The sequence below is a fragment of the Camelina sativa genome, chromosome 3, assembly GCF_030686135.1.
Source record: "Camelina sativa cultivar CO46 ecotype springtype chromosome 3, ASM3068613v1".
In the NCBI taxonomy this organism is placed as follows: domain Eukaryota; kingdom Viridiplantae; phylum Streptophyta; class Magnoliopsida; order Brassicales; family Brassicaceae; genus Camelina; species Camelina sativa.
The window spans coordinates 10492382-10512039 of NC_141882.1; the positions used below are offsets into that span (position 1 = coordinate 10492382).

General features: G+C 37.1%; 3 protein-coding genes and 2 pseudogenes across 3 annotated transcripts; 1 reads left to right on the forward strand and 4 right to left on the reverse strand.

Annotated features, from left to right (window-relative positions):
• Positions 1-289: 289 nt before the first annotated feature.
• On the reverse strand, positions 290-920 carry LOC109131416 (S-protein homolog 5 pseudogene; annotated as a pseudogene).
• Positions 921-1817: 897 nt separating this feature from the next.
• Positions 1818-3455, forward strand: LOC104776599 (dof zinc finger protein DOF1.3-like). The gene is made up of 3 exons (XM_010500693.3): positions 1818-1892; positions 2041-2193; positions 2301-3455. Exons 1-3 carry the CDS (start codon positions 1818-1820, stop codon positions 3252-3254), a joined length of 1182 nt encoding a protein of 393 aa, XP_010498995.2. The 3' UTR covers positions 3255-3455.
• Positions 3456-4461: 1006 nt separating this feature from the next.
• LOC104776600 (transcription factor MYB117-like) lies at positions 4462-6192 on the reverse strand. The gene is made up of 3 exons (XM_010500694.3): positions 5694-6192; positions 5044-5478; positions 4462-4937 (listed from the first exon to the last, which is right to left on the reverse strand). The coding sequence occupies exons 1-3, from the start codon at positions 6094-6096 to the stop codon at positions 4687-4689; spliced, it is 1089 nt and encodes a 362-aa protein (XP_010498996.2). The 5' UTR covers positions 6097-6192; the 3' UTR covers positions 4462-4686.
• A 6013-nt stretch (positions 6193-12205) lies between these two features.
• Positions 12206-12844, reverse strand: LOC147946747 (uncharacterized). The gene has a single exon (XM_087507239.1). It carries the CDS (start codon positions 12842-12844, stop codon positions 12206-12208), a length of 639 nt encoding a protein of 212 aa, XP_087363365.1.
• Positions 12845-18941: 6097 nt separating this feature from the next.
• On the reverse strand, positions 18942-19197 carry LOC109130438 (uncharacterized; annotated as a pseudogene).
• Positions 19198-19658: the final 461 nt, after the last annotated feature.

Consider the following 19658-nt stretch of genomic DNA (forward strand, 5'->3'; position numbering starts at 1 on the left):
TTTCTTCCTCATGAAGCGAGCCGTTTCACATTTTATATTTATCATAGTGTTGACTAATCTAATATATTTGTTGCATGGTACTATGGGGACCATGATGAATATTCATACGAATTTGGCTTGTTTTACTTCTTCCGGATCTACGTGAATAATCAGTGAACAATACCAAATAAACAATACCGTGAATCCTTATCAAAATATGTCTTTGTCAATTGTCATTAAGGTCTTGATGAATGTGTCTTTGACGTGAATTCAGAACTTCATGATTATCACAACCGAAACTAAAAATATGTAACCACAAACTCAAACACCAAATTATTTTTAATTTATTATTACTAAACAAATGAAAGGAAAATTACAAAATATTATCTTAAATAATTTGAAGTAACTAAGAAGCCCATGGAAAACACTGAGGCAGGCCGCCATCACGTCTAATACGACATGGACCTGCCTCGGTAATATACCAAATACATTCTTGGCAGACTCCAGATACACCTTTTGGATTGTCATCTCTATCTGCTCTAAAAATATCAAACGTAGTTGTGCTGTTGGGCCACTCGAAACTGCATGTATACGTTGTTGTTTTACGGAGATTGACACGAAACCTGAAATCAAAACTATCTTTCCAGTTGAGTCTTATTACTCCTAAATCATCCCCTTTGTTTCTACAATGCAAAATCAACATTGCATGTGAGACCAATTTGTTAACAATAGTAACATGTTTAGCTGAAAATGGTAAAAGTCCATCGGTGGACGAATGGTTTTCTAATGATGCCGACGTTTTGAGAACAAAAAGAAATAAGAATAGCACGGAAATGAAAATTTGATTTGTTGAAGAGGCCATGGTTGTGGTTTAGTTTAAGAGATTGTGAGAAAGCTTGGATTTATAGATGAAACTACATTTATTTGGCTTAATGTTTTTACGAAAAAATATCTTCTAAGATAAATGTGAGAATCTTTAGTTTGTAACTGATACAACATACGTAAAAAAAGAAAGATATTGACTGGTTTCTAAATTATTATTATTCTTTGGATATAAAGATGGTCAAATTCATGGAGTTCCCTATTTTCTTCCTATAAACTCTGATTTTGTTAGTTAATAAGCAATTTCTTCCATAGGTATGTATCTAATTTTCATAATGATCATAAAATTTTATATTTATAGCAGCAGATAATTATTTAAAGTTACTTATTTTGTTATTAATATCATAGTGTAATAGGGGAATCTGCTTAGTTTAAAGGTAAATAATTTATATATTACCTACTAAAACCATCAGATTAATTAGGTTCAATTCATAATTCATGAACCATGCATGGGAAAAAAGTTTCAATGTATTAGATTATGGATTTTGTTGGGTTGGTCTATTTCACACTTTTATTTTAGAATAACATTTAATTCATTATTCATATATATAAGTCTATTACCTCTTACAATCTAATTTGTATTATCTTCGGAAATTCAAAGTAAAAAGAACTCAAACTGTATTACTATTTGGTATTAACAACCCAATTTAATCCTGCCATTGAATTGACTCTAACATATACTATAAGTCTATAACGTATGTGATACCAATTTTTAAATTACGTATAGCAGCTGGCGTTTTTTACAACAAATGTTTTCGCACTTTTGTATTGTTTAATACGAATATTCCAAGAAAAAACAAAAAAAAAAAAGAAGAAGATTGTACTACATTCTAATGGCCAAACAAATTTTGACGTGGCAAAAAGTAAAGGGAGCCAAATCTTTTGAGTGGCACTGAAAGAGAGATCAAAAAGAGCAATGAAAAAGAGATAGCAAAAGCTCACTTTTTAGCAACAGCATGTGGCTATCTCTTCTCTACATGTCCCTGTCTCTGCTTACGTGTAATTTTCTCCTCTTTGTGTCTTGTGGCTCTGTGCGTTCCATTATTAATTTAATACCAACCTCAGCCTCTTCTTATACATAGTCTTGTATCTGACCTCAAATAAGGAATAAACACACATAACATCAAATCTAATCTCCTCTGCTTCATCTTTCTTTTTTCTGTCTTTATGTCTTCAAAGATTGGTATGTATGAAGTTAGAGATACTCCGGTTAAGTTGTTTGGCTGGACAATCACATCGGTCTCTCATGATCCACTCTCTTCTTCGTCCCCTGTTCTTCCCGATTCTTCCTCATCTTCTTCTTCTTCTTCACCATCACTTGGACCACACAAGGTATGTTTCAAGAAATGCTATAAGTTGACTCTTTTCTCTAATCTTGATAAGTTTTTAAACTAGTTCATGAAGTTTAAATTCTAATTGTGTTTCTTCCAAATTTTCAGATGAACGACCAATCTGCTGCTGACAATACAATTCTAAAAAAGATATCATTCGATCTTGACAAGGAGTCGAAAGAAACATCTGAGAACAGCGATGACCAACACAGCGAGATTACAACTACTACAACATCGGAAGAAGAGAAATCAGCTGACCTGAAGAAACCAGACAAGATTCTTCCGTGTCCGAGATGCAACAGCGGAAACACCAAGTTCTGTTACTACAACAACTACAACGTTAACCAGCCACGTCACTTCTGTAGAAACTGCCAGAGGTATTGGACTGCTGGTGGATCCATGAGGACCGTCCCCGTTGGTTCAGGCCGTCGCAAGAACAAGGGATGGGTTTCTTCAGACCATTACCTGCACATCACTTCCGATGATTCTGACAATTACAATAGCTCCTCAACGAAGATTCTAAGCTTCGAGTCCTCCGACTCTTTGGTTACTGAGGATGCTAAGCATCAATCAAGGGATGCGAAGATAAACGCTGACTTTCTTTCACAAGAAGTCAACAACTTCCAAGGGTTTCCTCCTCCGCAAGCGACATCCCCTGTTTCGCCTCCTTTGCCTTACCAATACCCTCCGAACCCTAGTTTCTACCACATGCCCGTCTACTGGGGCTGCGTAGTACCGGTTTGGTCAACCCTAGAGTCTTCCACATGTCTTGGGAAAAGGACAAGAGACGAAGCTTCACATGAAACTGTTAGAGATGCTTCTGTAAGAGCAAGATTGGTTTCAGAATCCCAAAGTATCAATAATGAAGCAACTAAAGCTTCGGAGAACCATGTGTGGTATCCGGTATCGATGAAACATGAGAAGACAGAGCAATTTAACTTTTTCCATAATGGATCTGAAAGAAAGAGCAGCAACGAGAGGTTTGTGCCTAAAACGTATCTTAGCCTTCAAGCAAACCCTGCAGCCATGGCAAGATCTATGAACTTCAGGGAAAGCATGTAAAACGTTGACGAGATACTAATATAGAATAGTCCTACGTATGATCATCTTTGTATATTGATTGTTACCTCGTAGATATCTTTCCTGTGTGGTGAAACTGCAGAACTTTTTATACTTTATCTTATTTTATATGCCACAATCCCCATTTTTGTACACTATCCTAACGGATGGACATACTGAAATATAATCTCTTTTTTTGGTAAATGTGGCTATTATATAATCTCTTCTTTTGGAGTATAAATTAGTTAGAAACAAAATGAATAAAGGAGAAAACATGAGTGTGAAATTTCATGTAAAAGAGAAAAAGCAGAGAATCTTATCTTTCAGTCCTTGGTACAGAAACAGAATCCATCTGATTGGCACAAAAGAAATAGCTAAAGGAGAAGCGTAAAGTCACTTTCTTTGGAAACAATAAAAGTCTCTTCATTTGCGTCTAAAAAAATAGAAAACTCTTTATCACTTTACTTTGGGATAATGACTAAATATGGGAAAAGATAAAAGGTTTTTTATTAGAATATAAATGGTACTAAAAAAAACATTTTGTTATTCGACAACCACTAAACACACCGACGTCGCTCCTCTCTTCTACTCGGAAACGCCTGGAACACGTCCGGGAAGGTTTTGGGCTTAATAAATAAATTACAAGGCCCAATGAGCATATGGAAAGAGTCTATCACAATGTTGAACGCTCATACGTTACGAATTGAACACCGTCTTGTTTTGGTGATGGAACAACAGCAAGCGTACCGTTTTGGTGATCATATCCAACACCAAAACTAATATTCAAGCCAAAATAAAAAGAAATATAAATTTTCAAGAATTAGTTTATATCTAAAAAAAAGAAAAGAAAAGAAGAAGGGCATGTGTGTGGGTCCGCGTGACATGAAAGAGAGATACATAGGTAAGAAAGAAGCTTGAAGAGCTTGGGAAAACGGTTTGGAAAAACAAATGCAATGTGTGTGTGTGATTTGGTGAGCATGTTTCATGTTGGCCTTTCTGTTGCACAATCTCTGCCTCATTCTTTGCAACTTCCTCTTCTCTTAATGACGCATCTTCTTCGTATCTTTTTAAACTACACTCTTTTAATTTCACTTTTCTTTATCTCTCGTTGCTATTCTCATCACACATATATCTTTACAATATTTCACGTCACTTCATCATAAACGAATCACCTTTTTTTTTTAATATATGATAATCTCTCTTGTTAATATTTATCAAAGAGGTACTAAAAACGATAATTTATCCAATGTTACACTAGACAGCCAACAACAACAACAACCTAAAGTTTAGTAATAAACGTAAACACATGGACAAAGACTTGAATCTTGGTTAATTTGTTTGCTTTCTAGCTATTACAGCTAACTTCATGCTTTCCTTTTTTTGTAACCAAAATAATCACGTTTCTTTAACTGATTAACAGCAATGTGTTCAAGATTCACTCCCCCGTCCCCAAGCCAAGGAAATCGAAAAAGTGTGGTTCCTTCTTAGCCTTCTCGATCACATCTTCATTTACCGCTTCCGTTCCTAACCAATTCATCGGCTCATCTGGGTCCGCTTTCTCTTGGCTCCTAGGATCGATGTACGGAAAATTGTATAATGCGTCTGACGTGGCACCAACGTTATCGCCCACCATCATTTGGTTGCCAAACATACTCACAACCATGGGAGTGTCAAAGTTCTCAAAACCTAAACGTTAATAAATAAACCACAAACAATATAAAACAAGAAAATTTAATTATACTAAAATGAGTTGAAACAAACTAATGGAAGAGGAGGAAGAGCAATAGAATACCTTGAAAGCAATGGAAAGGCAACACAAGCTGGTTATGGTCACTCGTGATAGGGGCATTATTAAGGTGATGAGCCAAATTGAACTCGGGGAAAGGCTGAGCGAAGTAATGATTAGTGGAAAGAAAAGAGTGGTAATTATTAGGGTTAGGGCTAGGATGATGAGTAGCAGTGAGGTGAGGTTTAAGAGGATTATTATTCATAAGCTTCCTTCTACGGTAGGCGGAGGAGTGCTCTCTATACTTACGAGCCATGATAACATGCCAATGGTTCTTAACAGAATTATCAGTTCTACCAGGGAAAAGCCTCGCAATCATTGCCCATTTGTTACCATAAAGCCTATGTGCTTGCATCAGCCTCTCTTCTTCCTCCTCAGTGAAAGCTCTTCGGTTTATCCTCGGATCCAATTGGTTGAACCACCTTAGTCTACAGCTCTTCCCTGTAAACCAACAATCAAAATCAAATTATTAAGCTCACATCTTTGATTTTGTCACAGATTGGACCTAGAAAACCCATTTAATTTTTTTATTTGTTTAAGATTTGAATTTATCACCGGGTCTTTAGAAATTAAAGCTTAAATCATAGACTGACCAAGATGGGTCAAACACATTTGATGAAATTTTGAAGACACTTTTTAAAAAAAATTGTACTTACCGGATCTTCCTTGAAGCTTTTCAGCTATGAGGTTCCAGTTTTGTGGTCCATAAATGGAGACAAGCTCTTTGAGTTTAACATCTTCAGCTGGTCTCCAATGTCCTCTCCCCAAGGTCGACGGTTTTGAAGATGAAGAAGACCAAGACTGACCACTATCTGTTGTCTCCTTCTTAGCACTATCGCTGTTACTAAAATTAGGGTTATGATTATTACTCTCTTCTTCGTTAGCTGTTATGCCTCCAAGGGGACTCTTCAAGATTTCGAATTCATGACTTGTGTTGCAGTGACGATGATGATGATTTTGATTAATATTAATGTCGCTGAAAGGGAAGTCCCAAGAAGAAGAAGAAGCTCTTCTTGCGGCGATCTCATCCATCCACAGTTGTTTTTCCGTTATAAACATGGAGTAGTTGTTTTGGAGAGAGGAAGAAAGGAGAAGAGAAGTGTAATTGTTGAGATATGAAAGAGATGTCACGTCAGCTTTTAGACTATTACCATCAGAGAGAAAGACTTATGCGAGTTCATTTGCGTATTATATATACACGTACGTATATGTGTGTCATAATTATTATTTTTAATTATAAAAATAATAGAATATCTTTTATATGTAATGGTGTGTTTGTTACGTATGGCTTTAGGTATGTGCGTGTATGTACATGTCGCGACCGTGTTTTCTGACGACTGTTAAAAAGGGTTATGGACCGTTGTCACGGACTGATTCAAACGCCATAGTTATTTGCATTTATACATTACTATTATAATTTATATTGTATAGACACCACTGTAATAAGTAAGTACATGTGTATTATCGATATTCGATTTTGCTGTGGACTGTTATTAAAATGTTTTCAGGTGTACCTACGTATGTAAGATATTAATTCCTCTTTAAATTGGAAACCAATGGATTATGATTAAAAAAAAAAAAATGGATTATGATTTATGACAAGACAAATTAATGTGGTGAGTGTCGACCAAAAAAACAGTTAATGTGGTAAGTTTATTATTGGACAAATCCCAAATGAATCCTACCGTTAATAGGTGAAATTTTATCCTCTACTAATCAATGCATGGTTTATAGGTGCGAAGTGAAAAATAATAGTAAAAGCTAATGAGATGAAAGAAACAAAAAAAAAGCTGAAGCAGAACTAACTACCTAAAAAGGATGAAGGCAAAAGAGAGTTTACCATTGGGGAATGAGTTGTGTCTCTTCTTAGCACAACCAAATTCTCGGACAGTTTTTTTTAATTCTTTCACTTCCATTTTCCTTAAACTTTACCTTTTTCTCTCTTAACCATCGCTTCTGTAATCTCCCACATGTCTCTCTTTCCTTTACTTTTTTCCTATAGCTACCATTTTGTTTATGTGAAACCCTCTATTAATTGAAAAAATAAACCTCATCTTTTCTCTTAATCGATATTCCCATTTTCTCCATGTCATGTGTATGTTTTTTTTTGTAGCATGCAGTCTCATGAATTTTTACTAACCCTGCACACATCCAACCCTAGATATCTCACATAATATATATAAGCAGTGTGGCCGTGTGGATGAGTAATGATCTATACAGTAAAAAGTAAATAAATAATCTTGTAAGACCTTTTCGTATTTGACCAGAAACCCAATTGGCAGACGTAACCATTAAATATGAGATAAATTTTAATATCAGATTCAAAAGGCTCTCAGCGCTGTACGATCCTCTGCACAGAGATTAACCGAACGCACTATAAACTCTCTTTCTCTCTTCTCATGTTTTTTTAATCGGTCAATCACTTTGAAATACATGTTAATATTATATATATGAAAAGTTTAATTTTATGAAACAGAATTTATGTACCTTTTATTAAATTAAATTATTTGTTTTGCGGTTCCAACTTAATCCGGTTTTGTTTCTCTTTTTTAGACATAAATTTTGGAGAAATTCTGTCTACTGCCGGCTTTAGTTGTATTTCACGATGTATTCTATCTAGTTTATCAATATTACCAGATGACAAAAAAAAATTATTTGTTTTGCAAAACCCCCATTTGTAAAAAAAAAAAATTATTATTTTTTCTTATCGTTTAAATGTAAAATATAACTGAAGATATAAAATTGGTGTAAACTGTAAACACACTAATATGTTATTTGTAAGAAGGCTTAACTAACCCAACTGACAAGAGCCACTAGCTAGGCTAGTACTAGATTCGATTCATTCGTCTAAATTTGTATATTGTTAAAAACATATTTACACATGGATTTCAATGTTTACATAATCTTTGAAAAGTAAAGAGAAAATATAACTTGGGTAAAGGATTATGATGTTACCGCAGTGTGGCTTGTCTTAGCGAGTGAATGACTGAATAAGCAACTACATTACTCTCGAAACAGATGTATGAAAAGCTCATATAATTGCTTACCATTTCTTTAAAGTACTAGTTTACTATTTTAATCTAAGGGACCAATTAAAATCTCATGGAGGTCATCATAAAGTAGATTGCGATCTCATGGAGGTCATCAATCCTTTTCAGGTGAGTAAATTAGTCTACGGTCCATTCGTTAGTCAGTCCAAACTCTAATTAATATACCCATTTTCTTAAACGTTTGTTCAGTCTGCCAACTAAATGCATCAAATGTATATGATTTCACTAAACCGCTGCAACTAATCCAAAGCTCAAATATACTCATCCGACTTAATCTATATTTTATTTTCTCGGCCATTCTTTGACATCATAGCCCAACCCTCCGTTCAAACTTCACCTATTTCACTTTAACTCAAACTATTTCGGTCGGTTTAGAAGTTTCTATAACCGTAATTATTTCCAGTGAACTATTTGGTTCATATTTGTAGTAAACTTATAATATCCTCTTGTGCGATTATGTTATAAGTTATACGTTTGATCAGGTTCTTGTCTACTAAGTTCAAAATCGTTTCCAAGAGGACCCTTGTCAAAGAGTTTTTTTTTTTTAACGTGGCATTGACGTGTCTTTGATAGGATTAGTTATTCTACTCTAAGACAAAAACAAATTTTTCATATATACATTTTTCTTTTCACCAAACAAAAGTTCTATTTTTCTAAAATATTTCAGATGTCTTCAATACTAGTAATCAATGGCTCAATGCAAGTAAACATTAAATTCTTCTTAAAATTTAAAATTCGTTTCAATTGAAAGAAAAAGTATATATATTACGGCCCTAATAAAATATTGGTAATTGCTAATGAAAGGTGGAGATGATGAACACGTGCATATTAAGAATAACATAGGATCCAATTCAATTCACAGGAGAAGTCTTTTCTCTTCAACTGTGATGCGTCCCCATGGCCCGATTTTGGCGTGTGATGTCGCATAAACATCACGTGTATTCTCCTTATTGTACTACACACACGCACAATCACCATAAATCTATCGAACAATCACGAACACTTAGGGGAATGAATATACTTGCTTAGAAAAGAGAAACTGTAGAACAAAACAAAATCAAACTAATTTGGGTGTATTTAGTGCGGATACAATAACGCTTGGAGTCTGATATAAAACGACAAGGTTAGGAAATACAGGATTAGATCACCAAAATATTCATTCAATGTACATATTTGAGAGGCTAGCTATTTCAATTTTTTTTTTTGTTGGCAAACTGCTAGCTATTTCAAATGTTAATCAATTGAATTATTTAAGTATATTAAAGGTGTTTGCAAACATCTTTTTTTATAAAAAAGTTTGGATGTTTATAATAACGGAGAGTGGAGACGTACGCTTTAACTACTGTATATTTGCAACTGTTTCATAGTATGACATAATATTATAAAATATAGTGTTAATTTTGTTTTATTTTGACCAGCAGTATTTATTATGAAGATATGTAATAACTGAAAAAAGTATAATACTAGTTTTTAATTTTATACGTGATTCTGCGCAAATACATACTGTATGTTAACCAGTTAAGTGGGATTAGGTCCGGTTTGGTTTGGGTGTAAAGATATTTTTGTAGTAATTAATGAAAATGGATCGGATTTGGTGATTAAAAAAGAGGAGAAAAACTATAGTGAGCTAAGGAAACAGAAATTAACAAGAAAGTGAAAGAAAGTGAGAGTAATGAAAGGAAGTGGAGGGACAGAGAGGATAAATGGTGGGAACAGATCACGAAGACACACACAAACTCATACTGTTTTTGGAGTTTCCAAAAAGAGATGACGTGAAAGGTAACCAAACAGTAAAGTCTATCTCTCCCAATTTTCAAAGATGAATGAATCAATGACCCATCTAATCTCATAGCCTCCTTTGCCCCTATATCTATTTTCACATCCACCAATAAAGTTTGTCTTAAATTCTACCCTCTTTCTTTAACCTCATTCGTATTTTTGGTTACAATCACACTACTTCTTGTTTCTATAACCGGACTTGGTTCTCCTAGAATTATAACTTAAACGGTCCTTTATATAGTTAGTTTTAAGTTTTAACTAATTAGGCTTCAACTCCATATGGTATTTTTATATATGTATATATGATTTGCCGGACGAAAGCTCTTATCATTTATAAACATATATTAAAACTCTCGTGTTTGTAACGTTAAACAACTTATAATCTTACACACAAAAAGATGAAAAACAGTGAATAATAAATATCTGATAAATTGGTTAACAGTCGGTTCTAAACAATTTTATATGAAGGTGGGGATGACCCGACCTGAGATCATGCCTATAAAATAAGACCTTGTTGAACTTGGTACGAAAAATTTCTGGTATATATTTTAAAATTATATGGAAGGACAATAATGAAGAAACAAATTGATGGTGAAATAAAATAAACTAAAGTTAAATTATATATAGTATTAAAGAATAAAAACGAAGGAATGTGACAAGTAGTGGGGCGTAAGGGAGCAGGAGAAGACAAAGGCTAATCCATGAGATTCTGTTAGGTGTGTTCCCTTGACAGAGCCATATTTTGAATCTCCTTCTCTTGCTCTAATAAAATTCATAACCCTACCAATTAAATTGTTACGACATCCAACTCATGGGTTCGTCTTATTTTGTCTTGAATATTTGGTCGAGTTTTATTGCATGATTTTTTTTTTTGTCTGAGCGGTTTAAATTATGAAGCTAAAAATTTAAATATTACGAATCATTATTATGGAGGTATTCAAAAAATTAATAGTGTAATCTGAATTATATATTTTTCCTTCAAATATATAAATTTTGGTTATTTGAGTAGTGGAAGAAAAGATTATTCTGCCACGGCAATAAGACTTACGTAATCGAAATATGTGTATTCTATAGATCGAATATTCAATATTTTGTCAAGACGAAAAGATAGTAAAACCTAAATTCAATTTAAATTGGTCTTCTTCGTCAAATTTTCTTTAATTTCAAGTGTCATCTAGATTATTTTCTATTGTTTTCAAAAAGGCTAAATAATAGTATAAAGGATTATACATCAAATATGTATCAAAATATATACAGTCACACGAGGAATTAAGTTCTAAAGATATATAGAGAAAATCTTCTAACGATCATAATTTATAGTATTATGCTAAACGGTCTTCTTGCTTTCAATACGAGATGCAAAGCAGAAACGGCGTACAAATAAATATACGTACACATGAGTCTGATCTCTCATGCATTATGTATACATGCATAATAGTAATGGAAACTTTGGTGATGCATGTCGTATGGGTATTCAGGCTGCGTCTTAACCGAAGTCCGTTAAGAGTGTCTCATTTAAAGGATTTAAAGAAAGGACAAAAAAGTACTCTTTGCATGATAATATTTGTTAAATCTTTGAAAAGAAATGGGTGTAAGTATGGGTAAGTTGTCAGAAACCTAATGCAAAGACCCACTTCTTATTGTTTAAAGGACACTTACCTGCCCCACCCTCACATGCTTTAATGCTCCGATCCCTTCTTCGATCTGTTCAACGCAAGGAAACATAATCTAACACGACTTGGCTAACGTTCACATTATCATATACATCTTTAATAAATAACTCAACGTCCATACCAACATAATCTAATCAGTAAATAAAACTATCTGCCCGTTTCTTCACTTTCAATACATAATATCCTATAAATGTATAATGCATGTCGACTTTGGAGCCACAGCCGTATATTTCCTTTTAAGGTCATATATTTTCTAAAGATTTTTGAGTTTGGTTAGTGAATCTGCCCACAAGTGGTTTTTGTCTTGGTTAGTCACCTTTTAAAAAAAAAACTTTGAATACATATACCCAGCTGCATGTACCAAATCTTGATTAATAGAGCCACTCAGCCACATATACGTTGTGACTGGTTTTTAAACAAATACATTCTTTTAATTTACCAAAGATTTCTCTATATGAAACGCTGGCCGGTGGTAAAGTTCACTCCTAACAAATGAATGTATCAGCAACAACATTGTTTGCAAATTTCACATTTAAATAAGTAACTCGTTTTGTGCATTGTCCTCTAATACAGATGGGACTACACCTTCTTCTTTTCTTTTTTTTTTTTTTTTTTTTTTTTTTTTTTTTTTTTTTTTTTTTTCAAAAGAAATTGCATTAATTCTAATTAAAGAGTTGGTACAATTTGGGCCGGTTGAACTGGGAGAATACCAAATGATGAAACAGAGTTATGCAGAATTAAATTCGCAGAGGAGATTAAAGAAGATAAAGAGTTTTTTGCAATCCCATCCGCTCGTCGAATCCTCTCTCGAGGAACAAAGTTAAAGGAGATTTCTTCAAAACTCGAAGCTAGTGAGAGGATATCATGTAGAATCCCGTGAATCTCTTTCAGTTGGAGTTCCAAGTTAATCGCTTTGATCATCTGTTGTGAATCAGAGGCGAACAAAACTTTCCGAAAGCCAAGTTCCGAAGCGTGTTGCAGGGCCAGGTATATTGCTATTGCTTCCGCCATGAGCGGCGATCTGACATGGTGAGAGTTAGCATTACCTATTTGTTCCATATGTGGTGAGGATCCAAAGAAAATCCAGCCAAAACCCGCATCTCTAGACTCCTCTCTCCAAGCCGCATCTGTAAAGCAGCGAATTAGATCTCGTGCTTCGTCAAGGTTTTGTCTAAGTGGACATGGATGGGTTGTGGTGGTTTCTGAGGTTTGATTGAGGTACCATTCTCGGGTTTGGTTAACTGCTTGAGTCACCGCCTCTCTCGGGGATATGGATTTCTGTTCGAAATCAGCTTGTTCCGGCATGTCCAAATGGTCCATAAGATCCAAGCACCAAAAGCCTATTTTGCAATTCCGGTAGGTGGGAGGCATACAAGGGATTGGGATGCCTTGATTCCCATGTCTAAGCTCTGGATCCTCGATGGTTCAAATGCAGATTTTACTGGTATTTGCATCCAAACATCCTTGGCAAAGGAGCAGTGGAAGAATAGATGAAGGCGAGTCTCCTCATGGCCACAGAAGGGGCAGACTGCCGCTTGGTTGATATTACGTTTTGCTAGATTTTCACCTGTTGGAAGAGCATTCCTCAGTAGCATCCAAAGAAAGAATCTGATTTTTGGTAGGCAAGGTAAATTCCAAATCTCTTTCTCCCAATTAAAATCCTGGTACAAATTCTCAAGGTGTGCTTGTTGATCTTGCTTTATGGATAGGGTTTGGTAACCTGATTTTGCTGTATATTCCCCAGATTTTGTAGGTAACCATATGTGATGATCATCTGCTCCATATTTGCTGGGTTTAATGGCCAATATATCCTTCTTGTATTCAGGCAGCATTGAGGCCACGCGTTCTAGGTTCCAAGTCATGGTGAGGGGGCAGATGAGATCTGACACCTTTGCATATTGGGTATTCTTAGGCGGGGGACCTAGTGGGCATATAGGTGTGGATAAAGAAATCAAGGGATCGTACCAGATACTGGTTGAGGTCCCAGATCCTATTGCTTTTCCCAGCTGGGATTTTATCAAGTCTCTGCCAATACAGATTCCTCTCCAACCATGAGAGGCTGAGGAAGGAACCTCACAGTCTAAAAAGGGAATATCACCACAGTACTTTCCCATAAGAACTTTTGCAAGTAAACTGTATGGTTGGGTTAAGATTCGCCAGCTTACCTTTGCTAAGAGTGCATCATTGAAATCTGGTATGTCTCGAAAGCCTAGACCACCATTCTTTTTGGGATTTGTCATCTTTGACCATGATATCCAACACATTTTGCGTTTTTCCTCAGATTTATCCCACCAGAAGCGAGTAAGGGCAGATTAAATACGTTTACAGAGGGAACCTGGTAGCTTAAAGCATGACATATCGTAGGTAGGCATAGAAGCAAGGACTGATTGGAGCATGGTAGTCTTCCCAGCAGAGGAGAGTGACCTAGTGGACCAGCTTATGGATCGTTGCTTAATTCTATCTACGATGGAGTTGAACATATCTTGTTTCTTGCGGCCAAATAACTCCGTGAGTCCTAAATATTTGCCAAGGCCTCCTACCTGTCTCACACCAAGGAGTAGCATAGCCATCTCTCGTGTGGTCTCACACGTCTTTGCAGAGAAGGTAACAGCAAATTTCAACTTATTTATCTTTTGGCCAGAGGCCTTTTCATACTTCTGGAGGATTGACATTAGCTCAAAACAACTTTGTTTGTCTGATTTGCAGAAAAACATTCTATCATCTGCAAATAAGAGGTGGTTAACTCGCGGGCTCTTCTTTGACACTCTAATTCCAGGTAAACGTTTCTCTTGTTGAGCCTTAGTACATAAACCAGAGAGTATCTCACTACACAGAATGAAAATATAGGGTGACAGGGGGTTTCCTTGTCTAATTCCTCTTTGTGGTTCAACCCTTCCTTGTGCAGAGTCGTTTAGGAGGTAAGAGTATGAGACTGAGGTTATGCATCTCATTATCCATTGGATCGAGGTGTTGTGGGATCCCATTCTTTCTAGAACCAATCGGATACAATCCCATTCTTTCTAGAACCAATCGGATACAATCCCACTCAATGTGGTCATACGCCTTACTCATGTCAGTCTTTACTGCCATATAGCATCGCATCTTAGCTCCAGAGATCTTGAGGTAGTGAAGATTCTCATGCGTTATTAACACATTATCTGTTATTGCTCTTTTAGGTACAAAGGCTGACTGGTTTTCCGAAATCACCGTTTGGAGGACAGGCTGTAGGCGCTTTGTTAGAACCTTGGAGATGATCTTGTAGAAGACAGAGCAGAGTGCAATAGGTCGGTAATCAGACATTTTCTGAGGGCTTTGAATCTTAGGTATAAGTCTGATGTGGGTTTTATTGCTTTGTGCAGGTAGTCTGTTTGACAGAAAGAAGCTTTGGACTTCCAGAACTACGTTGTCTCCCACTGTGTTCCAGTTGGATTGGAAGAAGCTGGCAGAGAAAACATCTGGCCCGGGAGCTTTATCAGGGTGGATCGAGAAGCAAGCATCTTTTATTTTTTCTAGAGACAGGATAGATGTGAGTGTTTGGTTTGTTTCAGGTGTTACACAAGGTTTAATTGCTTCACGAATGATACTTTCCCGGTCACCACCTTCAGAGGGGAAGAGATGCTGGAAATACTCAGTAATGACCGTAAGTATTTGTTCTTCTTTGTGTACAGCCACTCCGCTTTTATTTTCAATGACCGAAAATTTGTTGATCGCTTGTCTCCCCCTTGTTATAGCATGGAAATATCCAGAGTTTTTATACCCCAAGGTTAGCCATAATTGCATGCTTCTCTGTTTCCAGAATTCTTCTTCATCATTATATGCCTTTAACAGTTTTAAGTTAATGGTGAAGATTGTTTCTTCCATAGGGGCTTGGGTGGCCATGGCATGTTCAAGTTGTTGTCTAAGCAAATCAATCTCCTTTTGGCTATCTTGGTGTTTCTGTCTGGACCAGGTTATGCTTTCTTGTCTGCATCGGGCTAGTTTATTTTGAATTGTTTCAAATTCATCATAGTTCCAAGCCTTTAGTACCAGTTCTTTAACTTTAGGATTCCCTTTTAAGCGTCTGTCATATCTGAACGTCCTTTCTTTCTCCTTTTTGTCAAATCAAGACAGGAGAGTAGAGGTCTATGGTCAGAACCCTCAAACCGGAGATATTCGCATCGGCTATGGGGGAAGTTTTCTACCCATATCCCATTTGAGATTGCTCTATCCAGACGGCAGTGAATAATGTGATCATGTCTCTTGCCTCTCCAGGAGAGGTAATTACCAGAATGTCTTAGGTCATAGAGATCACACTCAGTCATGAAAGAGCGGATATCAACAAAAGTTCTTTCATGCCTGTCTAGTCCCCCCTGTTTCTCTGATGCATCGATGATGTCATTGAAGTCGCCAGTAAGGAACCAAGAATCTTCTCTAGTAGCGCCCAGACTGATAAGTTCATTCCACACAGCCATCCTTTTTTTTCTATCAGGTTCCCCGTACAGAAAGGTGGAGAAAAAAGATTTACCTTCAGCAGTGATGCGAGTGTCAATAAAATCTTTGCAGGAGGATAGAACAGAAACGTCTATGTGTTGTTTCCAAAGGAGGATTAAACCCCCTCCCCCAGGCGCATGAGGGGAGACCAGGAAATGGTTTGGGAACTGCATCCAGCTAAGAGAGGAGAGAACACTCTCTTCAGAGTTTTTTTTGTCTCCATGAGGAATATTACATCAGTTGAGATATTGGAGTTTATCTCACGAAGTCTTCGGCCTGTTGTGGGATTCCCCAAACCACAACAGTTCCAGCTTAATATCTTTAAGGAAGAGGAGGTGGTGGATTGGGAAAATCCACCTTTTTCTTTGTAATAGCCGGAACTATGGATCGAATAAGGGCTGTCGGATTAGCAGTTTGAGAGTCAGCTCGATTCCTCTCATTAGTTCTGCGGCTGGAGCTAGGTAATGTTCCACTTTTCTGAGAAGTAGTTTTTTGTACTTGTGTTTTCTTTGGGGATCCATTTGCAAGGTTCCTTTTTCGACTCTTTACACCTGCTAGTTTCAGGGTTTGCCTAGGGGAGGTTTTTGCTAAAGGTGGTCGTCCCCATCCTCGTTTTGAAGAGGAACAAGGAGGTTCCATGTTAATCCTGCTCTGCAAAACCAACTGCATGTCTGGTTTCCAAGATGGTTCATTCAGGTTGGGAGTTTTCTTCAGGATGAGAGTTTATCTGCTCAGTTGGGACAGCCAAAGAAGACGCAACCTAGATAATTCTATCCGCTGTTTCAGCCATCATGTTTTGAGCTTCTCCAGTGATTACTCGTTGTGTTCGGGCTGCTCTCTTTGTCGGGTCAGGGACTGCAAGGTATTGGATAGTAACATCCTTAAGTTCATCCATAACTTGCTCTTTTGTAGGAGCTCCCACCAGAGTAGCAAGTTGTTGTGGCCTCGAGGTATCGCGTGATGTTGGGGTTGTAGGCTCTCGAACAATAGGAGGGTTTTTATACTGTTCTTCCACACTTCTCTCTAGTGGAGGTCGTCTTGGTCTCGAGGAATCAGATTGCTCCCTTGTCTCTACATTTTCGAATGCAGGCTTTTCTCTCCATTGAAGATGTCGGTTTGTTGACCTTCGATGATCTCTGGGGAGGTGGTTAGTTTGGTTGGAGTCCCTGCTATATTCTCTTCTATGGTAGGGATGGGGTCTTTCCTTCTCCGAGTATCTTCTAGCCGTATGTGTACTATGTTCCTGGTTTAGCGCCCTTGAGGGATATGTTCTTTTACTATCTACCGACAGGGAAGCCCTGTTCGTGTAGTTAGCATTAGTAGTAGCATAGTTTTGTGAATCTTCTTGGCCTGAGATTGTTCTAGGGGCTCTGAAGTTGTTCTCCGGAGTATAGTAGTTCGTTTGGACTTCCTGGTTTGAGGATCTTGGTGGCAGGACATTTGGTTCTGGGATATATTTTTTGGTTTTAAGTCCAGGACAGAATCTCTTCTCATGCGTGAGTCTGGAGCAGTGAGAGCAGTGGTTCTTCAGATTTTTGTAGTCCAGGGTTACTATGGCTTCATGTCCGTCCGGGAAATCTACAGCAGTTTCTTTTATCAGGGGTTGGAGTCCATCAATGTGAACCCGAATCTTAGCGGAGTCACATGTAATCTCCATTTCCTCGAGGTCACCTAGCTCCTTGCCTATCGTTTCTAGCATTTGGGGTTGCCAATAATGTTTTGGTAAACCTTGTAGTTCAATCCAGAAAGGGATCTTGGAGGGGAAAGAGTCAGAGATCACAGGTTTCCATTTTTCCAGAATAAGCATCCACTGACCAAAATAGTAAGGTCTTTTGTCCAGCACATGTTGCATGTCTTCCTCAAAGTCGAATCTAAACTGGAAATAGCCACGACCCAGATCTGATCCAGTTGCTTTTCCTTTCAGGTTCCACCTATTCGCGAGGGACGGGAGGAGCAGCCAAAGTCTTTGAGCCGCAGGATTTGTTAAGCGACCTATTAGGGTGAGGGAGTTCTCCTCTATCAGGCCAGAGGTGTCGAGTACTGGAGCTTGGATTCGCTTTCGAGGAGGGGGAGAGTAGCTGAGGGCTATTTCTTTCCCTTTGAGGTAATGCGGGATTCTGTTCTCCATGGTACCTTTTGTGAGTTTGTAAACCACAGGGTTGCGTACAAAGGTTTGAATACGGTGATGGGGTTTACTAGGATTTTAGGTGTAGTGGTTTCCAAGGTTTATATCTTTCCACCGGGTTAACAAGTATGCGGAGACATATTCTAGCAATTTCGGAGTAAAAGACGTACCAGTGTTCTGAGATTCTAGAAGATTCGATTTTTATGCTGCTTTGTGGGGTTTGTCGCCTTATTGAGCTGAGAGGCGGGAAACAATTCAGTTGGAGGCTTGGTTTTTGATCTGCTTTAAGGAGGTTGTGGTCTCATGATGTGGTTGAGTTAATGCAATGAAGAGGGTGCAGTAAATGCGGATTTGAGAGACAAAACAAGGTTAGAAACTCGCTTGAACTATCATCAGATCTCCAAATCTTGTTTGAACTTTGAATGTTTTTGTTAGAGACCAACGGTTACAAGCAGGAGTCAGCTGTTATTGGTGAAGGATTGGTGGTTGAGATCCGGATAAAAGACTTTCTCATGGCTCCTCGGGGAGTGTGTCTGGGAGAGAAATTTCCAAATTTCGACCCTTACACCGAAATCTATATGTTCAAGACACAGATGGGACTACACCATGATTAAAAAGTCCATAACAAACTAGTAGAGTGCGTACGTATGGAATATTAACTCTAACACCAAAATAAGAAACAAAGCAATTGGAAAAGGTCACTTTAAATAAGAATCTTAAAAAGTGAAAGAAATGGAGACAAAACAATAGTTGTGAATAGAGAGAGGGAGAGAGAGTAGTGGTGAAATTGGTGATGTGTGTCACAGCTCAACAAATATAACGCTCGCAATAAGCAAGCTGAACCTCAGCAGCAAAATTTACAGATCCAAATCGAGAGAGTTGAGTAGGCAAGGAGAGGTCTATGGGTTGTAGCTAACCTGACCCTCTGATGAATCCAGAAGGTATGGATGATTCAGTATTTGAAGGACAGGTGATGCTACAGCCATCTATGACAATAGAGCTGTGAGTACCCAAAGAGCTTCGAACAGTAAATCCCATCAGATCTTAGTTCATGGAATCAAGACTAATTCAATGCCCTTTTTCGCAAAATCCAATAATTAATGCACCAATGCTCATGATGGACCTATATAACCTATTTAATATAGTAAAAATGGACCTATAATGTATAAATAAACAAAGACAGAAGTAATGTTCAAAACTTCAAAGTCAAAGTCAGACTCAGATTTATCCAAGTGGTAAAAGCGACTGGATGTGACGGGTTTGGTAAACTGTTATTATTGATAGGGTTATACTGATTACCTTCATCAAATGGCAATATCCATTGAAGAAAAACATTATTTATTTCCAAAAAAAAAACATTATTTAAAAAGAAAAAAACAATAATGCGAATCTTGAATATTCATAATTCTAGACGTGGACATAACAGTATAAATGAATATTCGATTTACAAAATTTTAAAAACAAACTCTCAGCATTTTTTTGTATTATACACAAAAATGTAACAAACAATGATTTTGACGTACC